At 36.4% G+C, this 21,832-nt stretch overlaps 1 protein-coding gene across 3 annotated transcripts in view; it reads right to left on the bottom strand.

Moving 5' to 3' along the window:
• LOC138691777 (zinc finger protein 493-like) overlaps positions 1 to 21,482 on the bottom strand; it is a 28,142-nt gene extending 6,660 nt beyond the window's left edge. Inside the window, exons 1-5 of one of the 3 annotated variants that reach the window (XM_069814155.1) lie at positions 21,160 to 21,482; positions 18,510 to 18,607; positions 11,101 to 11,184; positions 9,070 to 9,210; positions 2,999 to 3,081 (exon numbers count right to left, since the gene is read on the bottom strand). In XM_069814155.1, the coding sequence (XP_069670256.1) occupies positions 2,999 to 3,081; positions 9,070 to 9,210; positions 11,101 to 11,184; positions 18,510 to 18,602 (401 nt within the window). In that variant the 5' untranslated portion in view covers positions 18,603 to 18,607; positions 21,160 to 21,482. Of the gene's footprint in view, positions 1 to 2,998; positions 3,082 to 9,069; positions 9,211 to 11,100; positions 11,185 to 18,509; positions 18,786 to 21,159 lie in introns of those variants that run through there. The other 2 variants (XM_069814154.1, XM_069814156.1) reach the window with 2 other exon arrangements.
• Positions 21,483 to 21,832: the final 350 nt, after the last annotated feature.

The raw sequence follows: 21,832 nt of genomic DNA, 5'->3' as shown, positions 1-21,832 counted from the left end.
ATTTGCAAGACCCAACTTAAGTGAGCAGATCACCACAGCAAAGAGATCAATCTATATAACTGTAGAGATGGTTTCTTAGGATTTTTATAGATCCTTTCACTGCAGACATAGATACTTCAGTGACAAGAGTTTGTCCTACACCAAACTGCTTACAAAAATGCGCGAATCTTTTTGTAATGGTTCCTCTAGCCCCAATCAATAATCCAACAACTTCAATCGACGTTAGATGATATTTTTCCTTATAATGTCGTATAGTGGGGTCGCATATGTCGCATTTTTCCTGATGTAACTCAGCAGGTTGATATTCGTACATTTCCATTCTTACAGTTGGATCAATTATGAATCCGCTTGTTGATCTTGTCGGGATAGCAATGATGTCAATGCACCTTGAAGACCCATTTGTGGACAAACCATGGACCTTCTCTTCTACTTGCTAGTTTTTTCCTCGTAGGGCCAATGCTAGGAGGGATCGAATCTTGTGGTGACGACTATTCCTCAGTAGTTCTCCATGAGAACAGGCTTCCAGAATGTGAGCAAGTGTTTCTTTCTCACTCCGACAATGTCGGCACTCCATTCTGAGATCTACCTGGTAGAGCACGTACTGGACATACATTGGCAGTCATCTTAATAGCGTCCTTCCATTCGCTGCTGGTCAATCCATTCGGTTTAGATAGCTATTTATTACCAGGCGTGTTTTCTTTATATAGAATGACCCCCTTTCCTTTCTGAGGCAACATACACCAGGAATCAAATTCTTTGTCTCGTAGGAGTTTTCGTAAAGATGATACGTTTATCTGATCAGAGGAGTCCATATTTGCCAATCCACGTTTATCCAGACTTGCTTGTATTTTATTGGTCAAATTATGTGTATTTGAAACATATATGTTGTTTGTCTTTGCAAGCAATTTGCAGGCGTTGATAAACTGTAGAAAAACTTCCCAGCTTCCTTTATAAAGACCAAGTCCTTTGTATTTCTTAGGTGAACAAAGCATATTGTCTGGAGTGTCGGATGGAAGTAAATACTAAGTAATGACAAAAATATTTCGAAGTATAAAATTCTACTGAAATTAATTTTCATAAATAGTTCCTTCGTTATCTATTTTACGTCGCTATATCAACAGCTATGGATTTCTAACATCTGAGTGAGATAAAGATGATACTAGTGAGATGAGTACAGGGTCCAGCACCTGAAGATACACAGTATTTGCTCTTAACGAGGTAAGGGAGAAGACCGGAAAATTCTTCAAACAATAAATATTTACAATACTTTCCAACAACAAGAATAAAAGAAATTTCTATGATGGCTTTGAAGGCCTCTCTGCAAATTTGACGGCGACACTTTTCCTTCAATTGTAATTACAGTTCAATTTTCTCACTCTATTTCATTTATTGTCTGTATTTTTTTTATTGCAAATTTTAATTATTTTAAAACATTATCTACTGTAAATTTCAATTTTTTGTACCAAAAATTTCTTGTAAGACCTTAATTGTTATTGTTTCACATTCTTTGCCTTTGGCAACCTCACCAAGTTGAGGAAGATTAGATGTTACAACAACAACAAATTCCACAATTTGGAACATCTGGTCGAAATCTATGGCTGACCACTAGGATCCAGAGGTTAAATGAAAAATACAATATGATTGCGGAGAGAATATGGAACAATGATAAATTTAAAGATAAAGTACAATTTGATTTCGGAGAAACGTGAGATGAAAATACATTGAAGAGTAATCAAATAAGGTAAAAAAAAATTACATCGTATTATACAACTGATTGCGTAAAATGGATAATGAATCTCTGAACACCATTAGACAAATTTTCTTAATGTCCTCATTAGAAAAATTTAAGAGAAAGGAGAATGGTTTTGGTTAACTTATAAGAAGTTCCCCTAGCGCCAAAAAGAAGTCCTTTCACTCCCATGTGAACTGAACTGAAGTGAGGAATACATGGGATGTAAATAGACTTCTTTTCATCATTAACGTTAATTGCTTGTTGATCATCCCTCTCAAAACGGACAGTAGGGTCATGAATGAGGCTTCTTTGATTCCGGCGATCGATGGCTATAATGTCTGCTCTTCCCACTGACCCATTCTCAGCCAAGCAGTGCCTTCTTTGTAAACCTCCCACTTTGCTTTCCGAAGAGTGGTTACGATGGAGCTTCTCACTTTATGGTGGCGATTCTTCCTCAGTAGTTCTCCTTTAGGGCAATAACCCAAAACATGCCCAAGGGTTTCTACTTCGCTGCATCCTGGATGACGACAGTTTTGATCTTGAAAGGAACGACCTGGCACTGATTGTACTGGTGCGATGTTTGTGGACATCTTTATGGCATTGGTCCACTTTGAGGATGATATCCCTCTTCTATTACTAATCCAAGAGTTGTTTTTTTGGGTCTTCACTCTAAGTTACCACTCTTTTGCCTTCTTGTGGAAGACGACACCAATTATTAATCGACTTCCACCATAACTCAGATCTTAAACTTCGGCCTGTCATCAAATGCGCTTCTGCATTGTTGGGAAGGTTTAATTGTGAAAGAGCTTCTTGTTTTTCAGTTTCAAGATTCCTGCAGAAATGGAGATGTTGGTCATTTATTTTTGAAAGACTTCTGGCAGTGTTATAGTGTTGGAGGTGTACTTCCCATTCAGCATTAAATAAACCAAGGCCATGAAGATTCTTCGGAGCATATAGAATGTCATTCGGACAATCATGCGGTAAACCCACAATTTCCTTAGCACCTGTCCAGACAATTTTATCAATATCGTGTAAGAAAGATTTTGAAATCTTATTCAGTGGTGTACTTTGGAGCGAATAAATGATCTTAGGCCATATATACTGATTCATAATATTCAGTTTGTGATCAGGTTTTAGTAAATTAGTGGTGGTTAACTTGTGAATATCTGTACCAAAAGTTCGAATTATATTTGGATATTATTACTATTATTATATTCCAACCAGGATATCACAGTAGATAAACTAAAACCAGCACAGTACACTCACCTCTCACAGAACACTTCATCCTCCTCTGGAAACGCTTCTATTTTCTGTTCCTGCTGAAGTCTGTCCAGATCGGACGAATCTTCCTGCAAAAATGAGTAAATAATGAATAGAGAATTAGATGAACATTTGTAATCAAGTTTCAGCCTTGAAAATATCTGCATGTGATGTACATAGGTCCTCAAAAATACTAAACTGAATTTATTACAATATTTCGTGCATAAAAATAGTAAAAGGTTATATGAGGGGGGACCCAAAAATAACCGGAATGTTTTCTTTTTGTTTGCATTTTTACTGAACCCTACATTCACAGTACTTTACTTCCCTTCACAGTATTGTCCATGTGCATTAATGCACTTGTCCCAACGCTTTTGCCACTACTGAAAACAGTGCTAGAACTCTTGAGGCAGGATACTGATGAAAGCCGTTAGCGTATTTTCTTTGAAGTCATCCACATCACTGAATCGCTTTCCTTTCAGACATTTCTTCATCCGTGGAAACAAAAAAAAGTCCGACGGAGCTAGATCGGGTGAGTAGGGTGGTTGAGGCACAAGCACCATGTTGTTGTTTGTGAAAAACTGTCGGACCGTCAGAGCTGTGTGGTGGAGCATTGTCGTGATGAAGGAACCAGTTCCCATTTCTCCACAATTCGGGTCGTTTTCGTCGCACACTCTCTCGTAATCTTCGTAAACCATCCAAATAGAAATGTTGGTTCACTGTTTGTAATGGCGGAACGAACTCTTTGTGGACTATGCCATTCAAATAAAAAAAAAAACAAATCAACTTTGTTTTCACATTGGATCGCATTTGACGTGCTTTCTTGGGTCGTGGTAAATTTGGAGTTTTCCACTGGCTCGATGCTTGCTTTGATTCTGGATCGTACCCATAGCACCAGGACTCATCCCCAGTCACAATACTTTTAAGAAAATTTGGATCGTTCTGCACTTCACTCTTCAAGTTACGGTAAACTCTCACGAGGTTTTCTCTTTGGTCACCTGTGAGCAAGCGAGGAACAAATTTTGCAGACACCCGTCTCATGTGCAAATCTTCGGTTAAAATTCGCTGGACCATGCTCCATGACAGGTTCGTTTGCTCAGAAACTTTGTCAATGGTTTTTCGACGATCTTCATCAATTGCACGTTTGATTTTGGCAATGTTTTCGTCATTTCTTCCTGTCGAAGGATGCCCAGGGCGAGGCATGTCTTCAGTTGACATGTTGCCAGATTTGAAACGGGAAAACCACTCGTAGACCTGTCATTGCCTGTCTTTGTTCCCTGTGGTCGGCCATCTCACTAATTGCCACAATGGTTGAAACAGGAACGCAAATAACACAGCACCACAGACAAACCACTTACCTCAGACTGATTCCAGCTCATTAACGGTCGCAGGAGACCCAAAACTAACACCACCTAACAGCACAACTCGTAACTACAAAGCTTGCGCGCGCAACAGTTCGCTTCCGGTTACTTTTGAGTCCACCCCAGTACATTGAAGCATTAATACATTTCCTTTTATATGCTATTGTTGACGGTTCATTTCAAAGGTTTTACCTCCACATATCCAAATTGGCCTAATTGAGTGTTACTACAAAATTATATGTAACACGGATTGTTGAGATACATAACTCCAAACGGGCTGAGGTATAGAACCTGAAATTTGTCGTCTTTGTGAAAGCTTGTAAAATATATGAAGAGACTGGTTACATGGCAGATAAGAAAAGTTACGGCAGATGAAAGTCTATAGTAAACAGTGTAAATGCTGATTCTGTAACTGAAATTCAAGGAATTAAAAAAAAAAATAGCTGGGAACAGCAGATGAGCTACTCATCATAGTGGCATAATTCACGGATTTGTTTATAACAGCAAAAATCAATTTTTATAAACAAAAGTTAATCATCACTTATTTGTATGAACTTACTTAACCCTTTCCACTCGACAGGCAAGACAGTCCCGACATTAAAAAAAATGATGTTTAGCTAGCATGTCGGGCGTGCCCCGCCAAACTTTTATTTTGTTGTAACTCGTTTGTCGGGGCTCGCACCGCAATTTTTCTTATGCTAGCACCTGTTGCTATCTTTCGGGAACGAATGGAACTACGTCAGTATTATTTTTCCGTTCTATTCTTCAAGTCTTTCGGGTTTTTATCTGATCGTGCATGCTGTGTTTATGTCAACAAGTAAGATGGCGAACCTGGCGAACAACAAGAAGACTATATAAGATATTATTGTTGACAGTAGTGAGAGAGATACTGAAAGTATTTACAATGGAGATAATAATAATCATGATCGAGATAGTGAGGTAGAAGATGTAGATAGTGATGACTCTAACAACACGAACGACGACGAAGGAAGTGATGATACAGACGATGGCCTCCCTTCTGCAGATGGTTGGGATAAATACAGACTGCAACCGGACTTTGTAAAATTCAATTATACGGCGTAGAGTGGATATAAACCACCTAACCCTGCTCCTAATGAGGAAAGAGAATTTTTTATGCTATTTTTCATTCCCAACTTGATCAATGAATTTACGAAAAATACCAATGAATATGCCAAGGAGCAAATACAGAAAAACACACCACTGAGGGAAAGATCTGTTTGGAGAAATTGGGTGGATGTTACAGACGAAGAAGTATGGGCATTTTTAGGTGTCATATTGAATATGGGCATGAACCCAAACCTGCAATTCAGGATTATTTCACTGAAGACTGGATTCAGAATTGTTCATTTTATAAGGACGTCTATAAGAGAGAGAGATTTTTTCAGATTTTTTGGATGTTTCATGCCGGACCAATAACCAGGAAGTCTGCTACTGTAAATACAAGGGGTTCAACAATGAAGGATATGACCCAGTATCTAGATAGTAAATTTAGGGAGTATTACATTCCAGGGCAGAACATTTGTATTGATGAGAGTACAACTGGATTCAAAGGCAGAATTTATTTCAAATGTTTCAGTCCAATGAATCCCACAAAGTGGGGCATGAGAATCTACATATAGGCTGACAGTGTCTCATTTTATATAGTGGGTATTCAACCTTATTTTGGTTCACAGACTACACAGGCATTCACAAGACCCCAAAAGCCATTTACGGCTAGAATAGTTTTGCATTTGTGTGACAAACTAGTAAATGCTACTGCAAATGCTAGAGGTTACCATCGCTACGTTGATAGATTTTATACAGGATGTGATCTTGCGGTAGAGTTATGGAATATGGGGTACCATCTCACAGGTACTATTCAGCAAATAGGAAAGGTTTGCCTGATGCACTTTCTAAAAAGAAACTGAAACTAAAGAAAGAGGAAATAGCAGCATACAGGAAAGACGATAAAATGCTTGCTCTCGCATGGGAAGACAAGCGAAATGTTGTGATGCTGAGTACGTGGCATAACAATAGTACCCAGCAATTGAAAAGGAAAGCAAAAAATAACGTAGAAAAGCAGATAGAAAAGCCTGCAGTCATATGTGACTACAACAATCACGTGGGAGGGGCCGATGTATCTGACCAGTACATATCATCCTACAGTTTCATCCGAAAATCAAAGAAGTGGTGGCGTAAGATGTTCTTCTGGTTGCTGGAGGTGGCGGAAGTGAACAGCTCATACTATACAACTTGAATGCTGTAGCAAATCAGAAACCCAAGTTCACACACAAAAAATACAAGCTGCAACGCATCAGATCCTTGGTTGGTGATGTCCGAAACAGAGAGGGGAGGAAGAGAGGAAGACCATCCACGTCTGAACAAGAAGAAAGACTGAATAGGAAACCACACTTCATATATGCAAATGAGAAGAGTAACAGCAAGGACTGTGCTGTAAGTAGCAACAAGAAGGTAGAAGGTGGAAGAAGAGAAACTGTCTTCTACTGCAAGACTTGCACAAGAAAACCAGGACTGCATCCGGGTGAATGTTTCGAAAAGTATCACACCGTCAAGAGGTATAAATAATCACAACACTTCCTGGAGAGAAAACAGTGAAAAATGTGATAAATAATGTGAAAGTGTTTTTTGTATGATTTTTATTTCTGTAACAGCATTCAAAAAGTGTTGTGTTATGTTAGAATTTCCAAGACTTGCACAGGAAAACCAGGACTGCATCCAGTTGAATGTTTCGAAAAGTACCGTCAAGAAGTATAAATAATCAGAACACTTCCTGTAGAGAAAACAGTGAAAAATGTGATAAATAATGTGAATGTGTCTTTTGTATGATTTTTATTTCTGTTACAGCATTCAAAAAGTGTTGTGTTATGTTAGAATTTGCAAGACTTGCACAAGAAAACCAGGACTGCAACCGGGTGAATGTTTCGAACAGTATCACACCGTGAAGAAGTAAAAATAATCAGAACACTTCCTATAGAGAAAACAGTGAAAAATGTGATAAATAATGTGAATATGTCTTTTGTATGATTTTATTTGTATGATTTTTATTTCTGTTACAGCATTCAAAAAATGTTGTGTTATGTTAGATTTTGCAAGACTTGCACAAGAAAACCAGGACTGCAACCGGGTGAATGTTTCGAAAAGTATCACACCGTCAAGAAGTAAAAATAATCAGAACATTTCCTGTAGAGAAAACAGTGAAAAATGTGATAAATAATGTGAAAGTGTCTTTTATATGTTTTTATTTCTGTTACAGCATTCAAAAAGTCTTCTGTTATGTTAGATTTTGCAAGACTTGGACAAGAAAACCAGGACTGCAACCAGGTGAATGTTTCGAAAAGTATCACACCATCAAGAAGTAAAACTAATCAGAACACTTCCTGTAAAGAAAACAGTGAAAAATGTGATAAATAATGTGAAAGTGTCATTTGTATGATTTTATTTGTATGATTTTTATTTCTGTTACAGCATTCAAAAAGTGTTGTGTTATGTTAGATTTTGCACATAAATAAATACAAGTGTATAAGAAGGAAAGGCTAAAAATATTTTGAGTGGAAAGGGTTAACAAATCTGGACGACTTAAAAATTTTTCGTGACTTTTGAAAAAAATCAGTTTGACCATGTCCTTCAATGGCTAGAAATGTAATTGTGGGACCAATAACAACAAAACACAAATTTTGTGAAGTTAAATTTAAAATCTGTTCTAGGCACAAGAATTTCCTCCAGGCATTCGAGATAATTCTCTTAACTACCAGATGCGTCTGTCTGAGAATAATAATAATAATAATAATAATAATAATAATAATAATAATAATAATTATTATTATTATTATTATTATTATTATTATTGCACTTCATATCTAAAAATTAAAGGAGTGTAAGTTTAGAGAATACTGAAAAGAGAGACAACAGTTAAACATATTCAAGACTGTTAAGGTGTTAGGTACACCTTATAGCAATAAATTTTTGGAAATATTCAACATTTTTTTCCTCCATTATTGTATCTTTTACAATAATGAAAATTAGTATGTGTAAAACACTCTCATTCTGTATATGAAAAAATATTTTTTACGATTAAAAAAAAAATTTACACACACACACACACATATATTTTTTTTTCAAAATTCTCTGTGCAGTGATGAAGCATTTCCCTCGTAACTAAAAATTATCCAACATTCTATGATAAAATTTTTTGCTTGTATTGATGCATGTCATATCTACAATATTATGCTAAATCATTTCTCTATCTTTGATAGATTGTCTGATAAAAAATACATTCTTTTTAAAAAATGATCAAATATCATTATTTCCTTCTAATACAAAATAAAAGAAAATATTATTTATTAAGAAATGTATTTCAAAGAGAATGATGTTGTAAACATGCGTTTCAACAATAGAATAAACGAGATCATGAAAAAGTTAACAAGTTTATGAGTTATGAGGGAAAGGCTTCATCACTGCACAGTGACCTGTCACAATTTTGAAAAAAAAAAAAAAAATCGTAAAGATATTTATTTCATATAGTAGAAAGACAGTATTTTATATTTACCAATTTTCATTATTATACAAGATACAGTAATGGAGGAAAAAAATGGTGAATATTTCCTAAAAATTTTACTCCTGTAACCCCTTAATAGATCCGATATAAGTAAAATGCACTGCTGCTATAAATATATAAAATGATAAAGAACCACTTACATCAACTTCAGATTTCACCACAGGAAAGCTAGTAGGCACTGGAGTGGTGTTTTCAACTTTTATCTCTGTTTTTATAACATAATTATTGTCCCCACATTCTGCCTTCATGTCCGTCACTTCCAGATGCGATAAATTCCCTTCCTACAAAACATAAAGACATCGTGAATACATTTATTTAGCTATTTTAAAGTTGACTTCATGTGTAAGAGCCGACAGTCATTGGCTAACTCCCTCAAATCAGGCAACAAATTAGAGAAGAAAATTTAAGACAGAATAGAATCGAGAACTTAAAGTAGAAATAATAGACCAGGTGTTCCATCTGAAAACAATTTGCATACTGTACTATGTGCAACAAAATCTGATTTATATTCTACATCATGTTTGGAATTCGAAACGAAGTTTGCAAAAGGGAATTCAACCTGCAAACTAGAAAATCACCACAATCCAGTAGCATATGTAGTATTGGGGGAAAAATGGTTAGCTTTCACCCTTATGCCCGTGTGCACCATTCTCGATTAAAATTTGATCAAGGTTAAGTCGACACTTGACCATCTTCAACCCCAATTTGCGGAGTATCAATCTCAATAATAAGTTAAACAAGCGAGATGATAATGATCAAATTTGATCACGGGTGTGGGACCGATTATCTTGAATTGAACATGGTCAAGGCGAGAATACCAAAATGGCGGCATGATCTGACGTACTTGATGGAATTGAAGATGAAATTATGTATCTTGAACACGCAAATCACTGCGGAAACAACAGAATTTGTGTTATTGTAGAAAGAGTAAGTTTGTAGATGAATAATAAAAATGTTTTTTTATGTGTTTCTGCTTTGGAGGATCGGGACTATACTTGAGCACAAAATATTATTTAGGCCTAACTGTCCAATTTTGTTAACATAATAATAAAGTAGCTATTCTATGCCGGTAATAATACAGTAAAACTAAATGATCATTTTGTAGAATACGAGATTATCACTTATTAGCTATAGATTTGCCGTTTGAAACTATTAGGACCTACATGACTTTTTGAACAATTAGGCTATTTATGCTTGAATTAAGAGAAATTACACGGATACCTTCACTTCTCTCTTACTCCAAAATTCCAACCTTGTGAACACAAAATAAATGGATAAATTTCAGAACAAGGATACTTTCCTTTCCCTCTTACTCAAAAATTCCAACCTTCTGCACACAAAATAAATTGCCACTAAAAACTTCCTTTTCGTATGCATAATGATGCGTATTCAACATATAAAGACGAATTGTTTCTTTTTTTTTTAATTTTAAAATAATGGTTAGCGAGGTATCCGTATACTGAAATTTTCCCAACTAAATTATTGGCACTGAGATGTCTTTCCGTAAGCAAGATGATGAGCATTCGACAAACACATACAAATCTGCTCTTTTTAGTAGCATATATCGAGATAATGGTCAGTGAGGTATCCGTATACTGAAAATTTCCCAATTATTATCAATAATATGAAATAATCACTCTATAAATTACGTTACAAATTATGTGGAATTATGTATAACTCATGTTGAACTGTGAGGTTAAATCCAACCAGGGAGCCAGCTTTTCTCTTAGAGAACTTCCGTCAGTACTTTTATTCTCTAATATGGATGCAGAATTGCTGACGAGTTCTAAAAGAATTCCCAATTCGAAGTGTGAGAAGTTCGGTGCTCTTTTCTTTTTTTCTTCCATGATTATTGAAACTTGTTATTTGAAAACTGCGAGGATGTTTGAAACAGTCCGACAAACAAAAACGAAGCAATAATTGACAGAGTGCGTTCGTTCGCTGTTTTATACGCGGTAACCTAGCGCTCAGATGATTCTCCTCAAGCGAGCGTACCGTCAGCTGACTGAGTTGATCGAGGGAAAATATCGGTGCACCGCACCTGTAACTTGATCAATGTCAAGAATTAACCATGTTTCCGTGATTGCTGATAAACTGGCTAAATGATCGAGAATGGTGCATTAGGGTATGAAGTAAGCTGACCCGGACTATAACCAATAAGCTCCACTCACCTGAGACTCATATTTCATCTCTGATGCGAGATCATAGATGTTGTCTTCGCCTTCAATCTTTATCTGAGTGGATTTTTGCACACTCTGGGGAGGAAAGAGGTATCATAAATGAGTAATTTTTATTAGGTACCCACTTTTAACTTGATTTTAACTGTTCTCCAGATCAGTGCTTGGCTATTATGTCACGCACAGGAGAGAAATTATAAAAAGCAATGCGGATTACAGGGAGTCCAGGATCTTAACAGCTGTATACAATGATTGTGAAAAGCTTTTTACACACATAGTACACATACATACATACACACACAAAACTGTATGCCGGTATACATACATACCGGTTCTGGACAATTGGCCACAGAAAATTGGTAACTGGGACAATTGGCCACAGAAAATTGGTAATAGGGACAATTCGCCACAGATAGACAATTTGCCAGAGATAGACAATTTGCCACAAATAGACAATTTGCCACACCGTCCATTATCGAAAAATGGGACCATAACAATTTATTTAAATGTGAATTAGTGGCAATGTATGATAACTTTCATGTTGTCCTCTGGTTCGAAATACAACAACCACCTTTCTCCTTGTACGGTCTTAGTGTATCTGTCGGCTATAACGTTCAGTTGGTCAATATTCCTTGGTTCAGGTGGTAGGTGCAGCTTCCTGTCAAGGCACACACTTTTTTTAATAGATAGTTTCTTCGGTAGATTCACATTGGCTCGCTTGCAATACGCTGTAACTCATTTTGAACAATGACAGACATTGGTTCTCGGGAAGTCCCCGCCCTTGCCTTCACATTCTCTACACATTCCTTTGCCTTAAGCCTTCCCCAGTCTGCAGAATGATTCTTGTGTTCAGACGGTTCTTTGACGACACTGCTGCCATCTTCTGATAACGTGACTGTTGCATTACACCCGCCACGCATGTCACAGCGCCAAACAACTCCATTCTTATTTTCTCTTAGTCTCGTGTAGGCTACATGTAGCCAAGATATATTAATTTGTCAGAGCCTCTTTCTGATTTTGTGAAGCGAATTTCTTCCGCCATAGTTGCGAATTAGTTTACAGCTTCTGGATTTGTCTTGTGTTACCATAGAAATGTATTATGAATTGTTGCGAATTTGAGTATTGCCTTGAATTTTAATGTGTGGCTAATTGTCTTTGATACGAGTTTCAATTATGCTGCGAGTTACCTCTGTGGCCAGTTGTCCCCAACCCCATACATACATATATAGGTACAAGATGCAGAATGAATACATTCTTTTAACTGCAAAAACAACAGGACTATAATCTTACAGAATGTACAGAAAGCAGGAAAATTCTACTACAAACTGAGAGAGAATAGCAGATCATTACTGTCACATTCAACCAAGCTCTCTCGCTGGGTCAGCACGAAGGAATAACAGCGTAACATATTCTAACACCAGAACTTCAGTGAGAGAATGAGCATGCTCATACACACACCCTTATATTCTTCAGTCTCTAACGTTATCTTTTCTGTTTCGTATGTCAATTTCAAGCTAATTTCTATCAGGTGGATTTATGGGGACAGAGTCGTTACTCATAAGTAGGGGGCAGTTACCAGACATTAAGTCCAGGATTATAATGTCCATATGTCAAAATGTCCATGGAATAATGTCCATGTTAAATCGTCCAGAGTCAAAATGTCCATAGTTCTATAATGTCCTCTTCACTCTGATGTCCAGAGTCAAAATGTCCATAGTAGTATAATGTCCACTTCACACTGATGTCCAGAGTCAAAATGTCCATAGTAGTATAATGTCCACTTCACACTGATGTCCAGAGTCAAAATGTCCATAGTAGTATAATGTCCACTTCACTCTGATGTCCAGAGTCAAAATATCCATAGTAGTATAATGTCCACTTCACTCTGATGTCCAGAGTCAAAATGTCCATAGTAGTATAATGTCCACTTCTCTCTGATGTCCAGAGTCAAAATGTCCATAGTAGTATAATGTCCACTTCACTCTGATGTCCAGAGTCAAAATGTCCATAGTAGTATAATGTCCACTTCACTCTGATGTCCAGGGTCAAAATGTCCATAGTAGTATAATGTCCACTTCACTCTGATGTCCAGAGTCAAAATGTCCATAGTAGTATAATGTCCACTTCACTCTGATGTCCAGAGTCAAAATGTCCATAGTAGTATAATGTCCACTTCACTCTGATGTCCAGGGTCAAAATGTCCATAGTAGTATAATGTCCACTTCACTCTGATGTCCAGAGTCAAAATGTCCATAGTAGTATAATGTCCACTTCACTCTGATGTCCAGAGTCAAAATGTCCATAGTAGTATAATGTCCACTTCACTCTGATGTCCAGAGTCAAAATGTCCATAGTAGTATAATGCCCACTTCACTCTGATGTCCAGAGTCAAAATGTCCATAGTAGTATAATGTCCACTTCTCTTTGATGTCCAGTCATAATGTCCATAGTAGTATAATGTCCACTTCACTCTGATGTCCAGAGTCAAAATGTCCATAGTAGTATAATGTCCACTTCACTCTGATGTCTAGAGTCAAAATGTCCATAGTAGTATAATGTCCACTTCACACTGATGTCCAGAGTCAAAATGTCCATAGTAGTATAATGTCCACATCACTCTGATGTCCAGAGTCAAAATGTCCATAGTAGTATAATGTCCACTTCACACTGATGTCCAGAGTCAAAATGTCCATAGTAGTATAATGTCCACTTCACTCTGATATCCAGAGTCAAAATGTCCATAGTAGTATAATGTCCACTTCACACTGATGTCCAGAGTCAAAATGTCCATAGTAGTATAATGTCCACTTCTCTTTGATGTCCAGTCATAATGTCCATAGTAGTATAATGTCCACTTCACTCTGATGTCCAGAGTCAAAATGTCCATAGTAGTATAATGTCCACTTCACTCTGATGTCTAGAGTCAAAATGTCCATAGTAGTATAATGTCCACTTCACACTGATGTCCAGAGTCAAAATGTCCATAGTAGTATAATGTCCACATCACTCTGATGTCCAGAGTCAAAATGTCCATAGTAGTATAATGTCCACTTCACTCTGATGTCCAGAGTCAAAATGTCCATAGTAGTATAATGTCCACTTCACACTGATGTCCAGAGTCAAAATGTCCATAGTAGTATAATGTCCACTTCTCTTTGATGTCCAGTCATAATGTCCATAGTAGTATAATGTCCACTTCACTCTGATGTCCAGAGTCAAAATGTCCATAGTAGTATAATGTCCACTTCACTCTGATGTCTAGAGTCAAAATGTCCATAGTAGTATAATGTCCACTTCACTCTGATATCCAGAGTCAAAATGTCCATAGTAGTATAATGTCCACTTCACACTGATGTCCAGAGTCAAAATGTCCATAGTAGTATAATGTCCACTTCACTCTGATGTCCAGAGTCAAAATGTCCATAGTAGTATAATGTCCACTTCACTCTGATGTCCAGAGTCAAAATGTCCTTAGTAGTATAATGTCCACTTCACACTGATGTCCAGAGTCAAAATGTCCATAGTAGTATAATGTCCACTTCACTCTGATGTCCAGAGTCAAAATGTCCATAGTAGTATAATGTCCACTTCTCTTTGATGTCCAGAGTCATAATGTCCATAGTAGTATAATGTCCACTTCACTCTGATGTCCAGAGTCAAAATGTCCATAGTAGTATAATGTCCACTTCACTCTGATGTCCAGAGTCAAAATGTCCATAGTAGTATAATGTCCACTTCACTCTGATGTCCAGGGTCAAAATGTCCATAGTTGTATAATGTCCACTTCACTCTGATGTCCAGAGTCATAATGTCCATAGTAGTATAATGTCCACTTCACTCTGATATCCAGAGTCAAAATGTCCATAGTAGTATAATGTCCACTTCACAATGATGTCCAGAGTCAAAATGTCCATAGTAGTATAATGTCCACTTCACTCTGATGTCCAGAGTCAAAATGTCCATAGTAGTATAATGTCCACTTCACTCTGATGTCCAGAGTCAAAATGTCCATAGTAGTATAATGTCCACTTCACACTGATGTCCAGAGTCAAAATGTCCATAGTAGTATAATGTCCACTTCACTCTGATGTCCAGAGTCAAAATGTCCATAGTAGTATAATGTCCACTTCTCTTTGATGTCCAGAGTCATAATGTCCATAGTAGTGTAATGTCCACTTCACTCTGATGTCCAGAGTCAAAATGTCCATAGTAGTATAATGTCCACTTCACTCTGATGTCCGAGTCAAAATGTCCATAGTAGTATAATGTCCACTTCACTCTGATGTCCAGGGTCAAAATGTCCATAGTTGTATAATGTCCACTTCACTCTGATGTCCAGAGTCATAATGTCCATAGCTCTATAATGTACACTATATCCATTGTTTATGGTAGTTAAAGTAACCTATGTATAAATTTTCAAATGCAGAACTAATCAGAACTGAATTTCTTAAAGACGGAACGAAATCCTCAGTTAGTGCCATCATAGAAGGGTAAGCCACTTCTTTCTCTTCGTGCATACCTATACCAACATCATGACTTTAATAGAGATAGGACAAAAATATATTGGCGATACAGGAACATGAACCTCCCAAGCTGAAAGGCATGCAGCACACAAACAACGCGGTAGAAGACTGGAACAATCTTCTTCAACGCATGATGGCTGTACATCCATCCACTTGGCGATTTATACAGTGACTAAAGCGCGAAGAAAATGGAATTTGGACACAAATATTGCAAGCAAGAGTGAGGCATACACAAATTAAAGAGACGGGAATGAAACGTATTTGACGAAACAGAGACAAATTCTCCAGATTGTGAGAAACTACAACAGGTACAAAGAAAAGGGAGAAATTCTCTTAAATCTTAAAAGTATTAGTTACCATCTTAAAAGTGGGGCTCCGGTTCCCGAAGATTAATAACTTATTTGTACGAGTTATGGAATAAAATTTATTATGGGGTGCGCTTCCGAACAGGGGCAGCGGCATTTCCCCTAAGGTTAGAGCTCAGTTAAGGTATGTGTGTATTAATCGAAAAAAATGTCATATAAACATGCGTCCTATTCTCACTATTTTCTAGCCACTAATTTTCTATTAATACACACACACCTAAACTGAGCTCTAACCTTAGGGGAAATGCTGCTACCCTTTTCAGAAGCGCGCCCTTATTATGTTCTATTCAAGCAGAATTTTCCTTTGAACTTGGACATTATGGACGTGTGACACTATGGACATTTTGACCTAACTGACGTTTTATCATATTGTCTTTCTGTCGTATGGACATTTAGTACATGGACATTTTCAATGTATGGACATTTTGACAATATGGACATTTGGACTTTATGGACGTTTTATCATATGGACCTTCCGTAGTATGGACTATACACGGTGGAAGCGTAGGGAGTGGATGTTGATGACCTAAAAATCTACTTAAAATGATCATTAAAATGCCCTTAAACTAGTGGAAAAATGGCATCAAATTAAAAGAAGATAACATTTAAATATTATTCAAAGTACTCGTACAACAACATCTTAAAAATCAGTCACCTTGTTTCAATGACTGCCCTGCAAATCTCGGAGAGAGAAGGCAACTTCCTGGAATTTGGTTAAGTAAAGGAAAAGGCATGCAAAAAAAAAATGCAAGTTTTAAGGGAAAAAAATAGATTTTAATGTGAGTTTACAATGTGTTTCAATCGGTGATGGTCCATGTCACCGCCTTCATTCTCCGTCTCTTCCTCTTTTCGTTGTTCACTTTTGTTATCAGATCTTACAGATGGGGGAGTGTGAAAGACAAAACAAATTTTGGGTGCAGCGTGCATTCTTACAATCTTTGTGTTAAAAATACTGTGTACTACAGTAGACATCCCTTCCGAACCATGTCCTGTCCAGGACATGGTGAAAGTTTCCCCCCTTCCAAACAAATTCTAAGGACACCCTCGTACCGACAAAAGAACAGCAGCATTCAAAGCCGTCTCTTAAACTAAGCTATTGTGTGAGGTGAAGCCCTCAGTGGAATGAGAGATGGACTCTACAGTCTGTTCCAAACTATAAAACTCAAACTTCACTGTTATTAACTTATTCACTAGGTAATCACTACTGACCTATTTGGTTAGAAAAAGATTTAACAGACCTATCGGTAAAGAAGAAAAGTAAAATGCATTTCAAATGATCTAGAAGTTCTTCAGAGTATTAAAAATGACCAAAAAATGCCGAAAAAAAAAAATTACTAATTAGTTCAAAATGTCGAAAAATGCAAAAAAAATTGCAATATAAGAAATTAATTCTTTACATTGATATTAACATTTTAATCTGAGATGATTCTGTCCGATGCCGGGGTGGGTATCCGGTGGGGCTTAGTGGATAAAGCATCAGCACATAGAGCTGAAAACCCAGGTTCAAATCCAGGCGCCGGAGAGAATTTTTCTCTGTTCCATTACTCTTTCATTGTAAGATGACGCAGAATATCTGCATGGAAATATCATATATACTTCGGTACATTAAAATAATATATATGATATGCGTAAATCACTTCGTGATATAAGACGGCGCTTATTCCGTTGGATCCCAGCCAACTTAGTCACTCATAACGAGTGCACCTCAGAACATGTGTGGACTTCAGTCCTACGTTCATAGACATCTATGACGTAGTGCAGTGGGCGGCCACTAGAGGAAACCCAAGAGTTGGAACTTAATCTGAGACAATTCTGTTGGGTTGAGGGAAAACCCCGGAAAAAACCTCAACCAGGTAACTTGCCCCGACCGGGATTCGAACCCAGGCCACCTGGTTTCGCAGCCAGACGCGCTGACCGTTACTCCACAGGTGTGGACCTTAGTGGATAAAGCATCAGCACGTACAGCTGAAAACCTGGGTTCAAATCCCGGCGCCGGAGAGAATTTTTCTCTGTTCCATTACTCTTTCATTGCATGATGACGCAGAATATCTGCATGGAAATATCATATGTACTTCGGTACATTAAAATAATATATATAAACAGTCTCAACTTGAAGTTCACGCCACATCTGCTGCACCTTATGCATTCTACATATGTACTTGTAATTGTGAACTTTTACTTAAAAGATGACCTAGTTTATTACTAACATATTGCATTGGACATGTGAAAAATTAGAAAGTATGTATGGTTTATAAAATAAACATACAATAAATCTAACTGTAAACTGTACGTTAAATTACACGATTTGATCAACTCTCAATTGCTTATATATACGTGAAACATACAGAAAACTATGCGATATGATGACAAAAGAGAATAGGATCTCCAGGCCATTTTTTTTTTCAGTCTGGCTAACTCTGTTAACTATAATTTGATAGGTGTATACCTTCTGTCATAAGGTAGCTAAATGACAAATGTCGCAAGAACAAAACAGATACAATAGCTTGTAATATACCTTTAATACACATTTTTTCTCCTTCTCATCGGAGTCGTCACTTGTTTCTAGAGCCAGAGGGTCGACTTCGAGTTCCGCCTTGATCACGTTCATCGTAACTGAAAGAATTAAGAAATTGACATTCATTTGCAGAACGTGAGCTGTTCGGAAAACGTATAATCACAGTCTAGTATATACAGTGACGAAGCTCAATACTTACTAAATATGCATACATAGACAGTTAAAATATGCATCCATAGATAGTTGCTAACCACCAGGATCGCTACTATCGCCTCATCACAGACCCTTTCCCTAGCAGACGATAAAATGTATTGTTCTTTCGATATCGTGTTCTTTTGAAAAATTAACACCTTCCTTTCACTATTGAAATATGAAATACAAAAGGTTTATAGGCTATATTATTTTCATAAAGTATATGATATGATATGATATGATATGATATGATATGATATGATATGATATGATATGATATGATATGATATGATATATGATATGACATATGATATGATATGATATGATATGATATGACATATGATATGACATATGATATGATATGATATGATATGATATGATATATGATATGATATGATATGATATGATATGATATGATATGATATGATATATGATATGATATGATATATGATATATGATACGATATGATATAATATAATACAATACAATACAATATATAATATAATATAAATATAATATGTATAATATATAATATAATATTAAAATATTACTTTATAAACTCACATTGTAACCAATATCTTGAAACATAAAATAAAAAATAAATGATAATTGAAAAAGCACGTGATACTGAAGTATGGCTTCTGCATCCTCGGTGTGTTTGGTTATTAAACCCTCTCAAAAGCGGAGAAAAACAAGTAGTCTTAAATGTATATAATAAGTTATGTGAGTTTTAATTACAGTAATTATAAAGTAAATGTTTCCTAAGCAAACGAATGCATAGTAATGAGATTAGGCCTACTTGACGAGTAACGGGAAATGTTTAACATGAAACAGAATGTACAACAGTAGGCGGGAACACTTACTGAGAATCCATGGCGCCAAACAGCGGCCAATGAAGCTTCACTTCAGTCACGTGCTATTGTTTATATTAGGATTTTTCTTACAGCGAAAAGATTATGGGCATCTGTGACAAGTTAAGTTTGGATATTTAAGGCGTTCCTTATTTTTGCATATAGAACCAACTCTATACCCACAAAAATAGGGAAGTATTTTGCTCGAATGAATACTTTACAAACTTATCTGTACAGTTGATCTTGATTTCTTGCAAAATTACGACGCAAGTTTTAGTTTTTTACCTGTGTTCTAGAGACCTTCCTCAATGCTTTAGACATTAACTCACCCGCCCTTAACATGATCACCCTTTTTATACCACACGTCTTGCCAGCAATGCGAATCTAATGAAAAATATTAATGCTGTATTCGTACAAGAGCGCGGTCGTTCAGCGACAAAATTATTAAGTAATTTCCTAGAAGACGGGCAAAATCCAACATGGTTGACGAAAACTACCAAAAACGTTCTGCCAACTATGAAGTCCAAATCTCACCAAACATCGCAAAATCAAAGATAAAAAATCAAATATGTATTAAAATTTTTAAAGAAGAACAAGCCCTGAAAAAAAAATGAAAATATATTTCATTTTTTTCCTTTGATTTTTTTGGCGTTTCGTGGCATTCAAACTTCATAGTTGGTAGTACTTTTCTGGCAGTTTTCGTTCGCACTTTACCCCCAAAAATCACTAAAACACAAAACAAAACATAATAATGTATCACCTTATCAAATAAAATTCTATTCTCATCGACGTCTTCAACGACAACCTCTTCACTTCCAGTATAAATGACACAGGCTTTAAAGCAATCTAACCAAACCATGCAGATAGCAAAGAAATAACCAACACTTTGTCGTACAGTCAACTTTGCATAAATAAACCACTTGTTTACACTAAATGAAATTCTCTTCGAACACTTATTACACCTTAATTTCTACAGAAAATTCAGTAAACAATTCCTTTAAACCACAGAAAAACAGTTTTCTCCTCAACATTCAACACAATCCTTATTCACCACCGAAAGAACTAAACCAAAATCAACACAAAATATAATAGATAAATTTCAGAACACGGATTCCTTCCTTTCCCTCTTACTTCAAAATTCCAACTTTGTGCACACAAAATAAATTATTGGCACAGAAAAGTCCCTTTTCGTAAGCATGATGATGCGCATTCGACAAATGCAGACAAATCTACAATGTAACACCACTCACGTCAAATAACCAAGAACAACTGACGTCATTATCCATTCAAAATTAATGAAAATTCTAGAATAAATGACAATTGTAACCAATCAAATCGAAAGAAAATCACAAAAATCATAAAATGAGAAACTTTCAATAGCTTTAGCTATCAGACAAAACATAACACCACTTACATGAAACAAGCAAGAACAATTGATAACGTCATTATCCACTCAAAATTAACGAAAATTCTAGAACAAATGACTATTACCAATAAAATTAAAAGAAAATCACGGCGACACCTAGTATAAAAAACCTAGAACATGTAAAAGTTACTAAAAGATCACTAACATTTAACTCTGAAATAAAGAAGTTGGTGATACTTACTATATTCAACCAAGTGCCCGTCTTCTATGAAATTACCAATTATTCACAAAATGGAAGTGCTATGCACAATAAATTATTGGCACTTAAAAGTGCCTTTCGTAAGCACGATGCTGCGGATTCGACAAACGCAGAGTAATCTGCTCTTTTTAGTATTTTAGAGTATAAGTGTCAGTGAGGAATCTGTATACTGAATTATCCCGAAATTGCATATCTCGATCTCATATCTCTATTGTATTACTAAATGTAAGAAGTTGCAACACACCTTCTCAAGAAAGTAACACTTCAGCAATCGAGACAAAGATAAACGCCCCAAAACAACGGCCAAGCGCAGGTATCAAAAGGGCCGTGAAAGGGAGGGCTCTAACATGACGAGCAGTGTTGCCAACTGGACGGAAATTCCGTCAAAATTGACGGAATTTCAATGTAGCGGACGGGAAAAAAATGGCTTTGACGGGTGACGGATTTTCTGGCGGAAATTACGATTTACATCGTCTTTTGACATTTTTAGCTGTTGTCATTTTTAATTGTTTAATTTTTGGAAGATTTTGCTTTTTATTTGAACAGCCCTGCCTGTTCCGTACTATGTTTAAAATCCCGTTTCAGATTTCCTCGTAATCAAGTAAGATGTTGACGAATTATTAGCCTATTTTAATCAGGATTTGTAAGTAAGTTG

The sequence above is a fragment of the Periplaneta americana genome, chromosome 16 (assembly GCF_040183065.1).
Source record: "Periplaneta americana isolate PAMFEO1 chromosome 16, P.americana_PAMFEO1_priV1, whole genome shotgun sequence".
Classification (NCBI taxonomy): domain Eukaryota; kingdom Metazoa; phylum Arthropoda; class Insecta; order Blattodea; family Blattidae; genus Periplaneta; species Periplaneta americana.
The sequence above is the reverse complement of the archived record's forward strand: the minus strand, read 5'-3'. Positions and strand labels throughout refer to the sequence as shown.